The 6,265-nt window shown below is 42.1% G+C and overlaps 1 protein-coding gene across 1 annotated transcript; it reads right to left on the minus strand.

Annotated features, from left to right (window-relative positions):
- Positions 1 to 236: 236 nt before the first annotated feature.
- On the minus strand, positions 237 to 1,193 carry LOC134098149 (trace amine-associated receptor 13c-like). Its single transcript, XM_062551121.1, has one exon. It carries the CDS (start codon positions 1,191 to 1,193, stop codon positions 237 to 239), a length of 957 nt encoding a protein of 318 aa, XP_062407105.1.
- Positions 1,194 to 6,265: the final 5,072 nt, after the last annotated feature.

The raw sequence follows: 6,265 nt of genomic DNA on the forward strand, positions 1-6,265 counted from the left end.
ATTGAGTTGCTTTAAGGTTCTTCTTCTTTAATAGATTGTAAGGAAAATAATCTGGTCCTGTGGGCCTATTGGCTTAGACATACTGTAAAGGTGACCAGATGTAAAAACATAGTCCAGGGTTGAGGAAAGGTTAAATTATAGTAATAATGAATATGGTATGGAGACAAAAGATTAATCTACAAGTAATCAACGGTCACTTGAGAGCACATTTGTAAATGATGAGTCAGTCCTACAGATTATGCATGTGACAATAAATTTAATACTTTTCGAAACCATGGATAGAACAAAGCATAAATTATTGGGTTGAGTGTAGAGTTAAAGAAAAATAGTGTTAACATGGCATTGGCGACGCTGTCATATGATTCAGCTAACACATCATATAGTGACATACAAATATAATAGGGGATTAAACATATCAAAAACACTGAAACAAGAATTCCAAGTACTTTGGCTGCTTTCCTCTCCAATTTAATTGAGTCGCCATTGTTCTGGATGTTCAGTCGTTTTCGATCCTTGAGTGCAGCTCTGATTACGACTGCGTGCCTTCTTGCAATGAAAAATACTTTTAGGTACAGAATTATGATAGTGGCACATGGTAAAATAAAAACAATAATAAGATCAACAGTAGACCACACTTCATCCACAGAAACAAGGCATTTATCTGGGCATTTGTTCCTGAAGTTTCCATTAAAGTAAAGAAATGCACAGTTGTAAAACAGTGACACAATCCAAATGTGTATTGTTATAATGAATGCTAGAGACAGCGATACCTTTTTGGAATAGAGGAAAGGATTGCTTAAGGCAAAGTAACGGTCAACAGCAATGAATGAAATATTGTATACAGAGACAAATGTTAAATGGAAATTGATAATATTGTACAAGGCACAAAAGGTTGACCCAAAAAGTGAACATGATTCTATCAAAATCATTGAATGTACCGGCATTACAAATAAACCTACAAGACAGTCAGAAATGGCCAGTGAGACAATAAGGATATTGGTTGGGGTATGGAGTTGTTTGAAATTATAGACAGCAGTTATAACCAGAAGGTTCCCACACACAGTAAATATCACCACAGCTGCAGCAAACACATACATCGAAACATAAGCTGCCATAGAAGAGTATAATTTTGAACAGGTTGAGTTGATGGACTGCAGGCAATCACCTGTGTAGTTGACGTCATGAAGAGTCATTGATTCCAAGGATTTAGTGTTGTGAGGAAAAATGTTCTAACAATGTGGTGTTGTAGTAATAGGGGTATATGATCTGGCGTGAGCATTTATAGAGACCAGATTCAGGTCCTTTGTTCACGTGATGTGTTTTTTTTTTTTGGTATCTGTGTGTCATTGCCAGCCACATGGAACTGTAACAGAAGAATCTATTTAAAAGTGTAGGATTTCACAAAAACACAAGTATGTGCGTGCATGTGTCTTTATGTCTATATGTGTGTTTCTGCGTGCGTGCTTGCATGTGTGTGTGTGTGTGTGTGTGTGTCTGGGTGTGTGTGTGTGCATGCATGTATGATTGTGTGCATACCGTACCTATGTGTGAGCATATGTGTATGAGTGCATGTATGTCTGTGCTTGTGTGTGTGTGTGTGTGTGTGTGTGTGTGTGTGTGTGTGTGTGTGTGTGTGTGTGTGTGTGTGTGTGTGTGTGTGTGTGTGTGTGTGTGTGTGTGTGTGTGTGTGCATCGTTATGTGTCTGCTGCATTTTGAATTATCTGAAGCTGTTTGATAGTCTTTTTAGGAAGGCCTGTGAAAAGTCCATTGCAGTGATCAACCCTGCTAGAGATAAATGCATGAATGAGTCTAAATCACCAGCCCTCTAAGTTTGGCAATATATTTGAGGTGGTAAAAAAACTGATTTAGTTATCATGTTCATGTTGTTGAAATTTAAATCACTGTTGATTTATACACCAACCATTTTTAACAGTATATCCTTTGCTTTTTCAATCCTAACTCTTTAGTAAAAGTAAGTAAAATTTATTTATAAAGCACATTTAAACACAGCTTTCACTGACCAAAGTGCTGTACAGAGTAAAAATATATAAATAAAGAAAAATAAGGCAAAAAAAAAGGAAGCAGACAGACACAGATCAACAATAACAGCAGGAGACAAACACAGGCGACAAGTGCAAAGTTACAGACAAGACAAGACAGGCAAAACATTTAGGGAGCTGAGAACGATAAGGTAAAAAGGTCGGTTTTGAGCCTAGACTTAAAAACACGGATGGAGGAAGCATTTTTAATGTCCAGGGGCAAGTTGTTCCACAGCCGTGGCGCAGCTACTGCAAAGGCTCGGTCACCTTTTTGTTTGAGCCTTGACCGGGGCACATGGAGGAGAGCTTTATTATTTGACCTGAGAGACCTGGAGGCTTGCTGCAGGTGGAGAAGGTCAGTGATGTAGCTCGGGGCTTGCCCATTTAGAGCTTTAAAAACAAACAGAAGGACCTTGAACTGGACTCTAAAATTAATAGGGAGCCAATGCAAGGAAGCCAGGACTGGGGTAATGTGGGCATGTTTCTTGGTACCTGTCAGCAGTCTAGCAGCTGCATTTTGGACCATCTGGAGTCGATTGAGTAAGGACTGGGGGAGGCCTAGGTATAGAGAGTTGCAGTAGTCCAACTGTGATGTAATAAATGCGTGGATGACTTTTTCTAGGTCATTAAATGACAGGGAAGGCTTAATTTTGGCAATCACTCTTAGTTGGTGAAAGCTGTTTTTGACAACAGCACAGATTTGTTTGTCAAAACAAAGGTCTGAATCAAGAATGACACCTAGGTCTCTAGCATAGGACTTAACATGTGGGGCAAGGTGATCTAGATGACTGACAAGTGTGTGTCTTGATTTGGAAGGGCCAAAAACCATAACTTCTGTCTTGTCGCTGTTTAGCTGGAGGAAGTTGTTTGCCATCCAGCCTTTAATATCATCCAGACAGTCCAGGAGAGGCTGAAGGGAGTCTCTAGACTTCAGTGGCAGATAAAGTTGTGAGTCGTCTGCATAGAAGTGAAATGATATGTTGTGTTTTCTGATAATGTTGCCTAGTGGGAGCATATACAGGCAGAAGAGGACTGGTCCAAGGACAGACCCTTGGGGGACACCACAGGAAACTGGGGCAGTGGATGAGAAGAACTGGCTTAAAGATACTGAGAAAGTCCTGTGTTTCAAATAAGAGCTGAACCATTGAAGGGCTGTGCCTTTGATGCCAACCCACTGTTCAAGGCGGCTCAGAAGAGTGTTATGGTCCACTGTATCGAAGGCAGCACTAAGGTCCAATAAAACCAGGATAGCACTATCACCTGAGTCTAATGTGAGTAACAGGTCATTTGTCACCTTTAGCAAAGCTGTTTCGGTGCTGTGACGAGCTTTGAAACCTGACTGAAAGGGTTCCAACAATTCATTCAAGTCTAAAAAAGGTTGCAGTTGTGACAGGACAACCTTTTCCAGTACTTTTGAGATAAAAGGGAGCTTAGAAATGGGGCGGTAGTTTTTTAGACACTTAGTATCCAGGTTAGGTTTTTTAAGCAGAGGCTGGACGACCGCGTGCTTAAAACATGAGGGGACGGTGCCAGCAACTAGGCATGAATTTATGATGGTTTGGATACTGGGGCCAACGGTATCAAAACTATCCTTAATGATACAGGAGGGGACAACATCATAAGGGGAAGATGTGGGTTTCATATGCAGCACTATGTCCCTCAACTCTGATAAAGAAACCTGTTGGAACCTGTCAAATAGCTATAGCACCAGGGCAACCAGGTGAGGTGTCAGACAGAGAAGGGTTAAACAAAGATCTAATGTTTTCAATTTTGTCAGTGAAAAACTTTAAGAATTTCTCACAGATGGCAGTGGATGCTTCAGCCTCTGGAGCTAAGCGGGGGTTGATAATAGAGTTGATGGTGCCAAACAAAATTTGGGGTCTTTCCTCCTTCTTACCAAACATAATTACTTTTGTTTTGTCTTTTGTTTTTGTTTTGTCTTTGTTCAACTAAAGAACATTTTGAGACATCCAGGTATTGATTTGTTCTATACAGATACAGAGATTCAAGGGGACCATAGTCGTTTGTCAACAGAGCTAAGTAAATTTGTTTGTTATCTGCATAACAATGATATGAAATCAAATTATTTTGGATGGTTTGTCCAAGTGGGAGCATTTACTGTAGAGGTTAAATAATAGTAGCCTCAAGATCGACCCCAGGGGAACACCACAGGTCAAGGACGTTGATGTTGAGGTACAGTTGCCGATGCTTATGGAGAGAGAGAGAGTTCAAAGTAAATCTTTAATGAAGCGGTAACGTTTCAGCCTGTGGCCTTCTTCAGATCGCATTCAAAGACAGATTCAACCCTTAAGCCGCGTTTAGACTGCCAGTTTGAAGTGACCCGATTTTTTGCTCTCATGTGGCACGTATCCGATCTGTGCCACGACAGTGTAAACAGTAAAAAAACACTTGAATTCCGATCTCCTCAGATCGTATACAGGCCCCTTTCCTATGTGGTTTTAAATCAGATATGGATCGGATATTTGTTCATGTGTCTACATTCTAAACAGACAAATCGGATATTCCAGTGCAATGCGTCCCACACGTCATTAATCTGTGACAATGTTGCGCCTGTTAACGACGTGAGTTTACAATTGAGAGTAGGCGGCGACTCGCTCCCACCAGTCCTGTGTCCTTTCGTGGACCCAAATCTCCCTTTCAATTGAGGTGGCAGCAATAATTGCAGCGTAAGCGTATGCTGATATGATTGCCCGTTTCTTGCTTCTCTGTTTTAGAGTTTTGGTAATTATATCAAGAGGATGTCGCAGGGTTTTGAATGCGAAGAGCAGTCTTTAAATTCTGTCGCGTCCATTCTGGAACAGCAAGTTTTCAGATGCAGCCAGTTAGTCGACGTAGACATGCATTATAGGTTTTGTGCAACTGAAATTGTTTAACCAGTGTTGAAATAAAATGTGTGAAAGTGTTTTCTGTGTTAACTGGTGCAGTGCTCGTAGGCTAGGCTACAAATAATGTTTTCCAAGAAACTTTTAGCCCATGCGCATATGGGCCATTTCAAGTGTCTGGCAAATGTAAACGCAGATGGTTGGATTTGGGTCAAACTAGCGAAAGTAGATGTAAACATGCAATCAAAAAAATTGGATATGAGCACAAAATCGGAATTGAGCATATCCGATCTGCAGTCGAAACGCAGCCTTAGTCTTATAGAAAACAGTCAGGCCTAATTCATACACCTGCCATCAATCTAATCAGCTCCCAATCAAGCTGATATGGGGGCGTTACAGACATCAAACATAAAGGTGCAATCTTCATCTAAAAACATCTTGTTTTTCCAATAATCTCCTAAACATTCCAATATACAAGTCACAGAGAGGTCGGAACCAACACCCGCCACTGACCATTGACGGTGCTGCTGTAGTGAGAGTGAGCAGCACCAAATTCCTGGGGGTGCATGTGACGGTTCGCATACCCACCGTTATGGTAGCGGTAGCTACCTTGTTTGCGTCAGAGCCATAGAAAGAGAGAGTTGCGACACTAGGTGCACTCGACATGTCAAGTCGGCTGCAAACGCATGCAGTCGAATGCAAACAGAAACGTAATTTGAGTCATATGCAGTGCATGCTGGTTAGACGTGTTGTTCGACTTGAAGAAAAGTTGTGATCATGTCACAAAAATGCGACCATGTCACGTCACTCAAAACTCGCGGGATGAAGACGCGCACAGTCACTTTGCGCAATTCTCCGCATCTGGGCTGTGTCTGAAACATCAGTATGCACGCTGGGCAGTGTGCATTTTCCGGAAGTTACGTCAGAATAGACTGTACGAAAGTCAAGTGCGCTCACTAGTTGGGTACTTCGTTTGGCGTGATTTCCAAGCGTGCATCGATGCATCTTTTTTGCCCTCAGATATCCCATAATCCATTGCGCAGCGCAGGTCAAGCTCAACATGTCATGCAAATCGTCAACACCCCCCCCTCCCCGAGTCAGGTGACGCCAACTAGTTAGTGCTGTCCAAATGTAGGTAGGGACATAGCCTGGTACGCCCTCCCAGTGACGTAACGCCTTCAGGCTTTTGCTGTCGCTGGTCTGGTCAACTGCTAATCGGGAAGGATTTCTGAGTTCCCGAAATCTGCGGAACTGCCCCCTTTGGTCGAGAACCAATCAACTTTGAGCAGCTCCAACGGCTCTGGGTAGAGGCGTGTTCAAGGCAGAGGAAAGAGTGTTGTTATTGGTTTAAACTCGGCAAACCGCTTTCTGACATCGACCAG

This window comes from Sardina pilchardus, chromosome 12, assembly GCF_963854185.1.
Source record: "Sardina pilchardus chromosome 12, fSarPil1.1, whole genome shotgun sequence".
NCBI classification, from domain to species: domain Eukaryota; kingdom Metazoa; phylum Chordata; class Actinopteri; order Clupeiformes; family Clupeidae; genus Sardina; species Sardina pilchardus.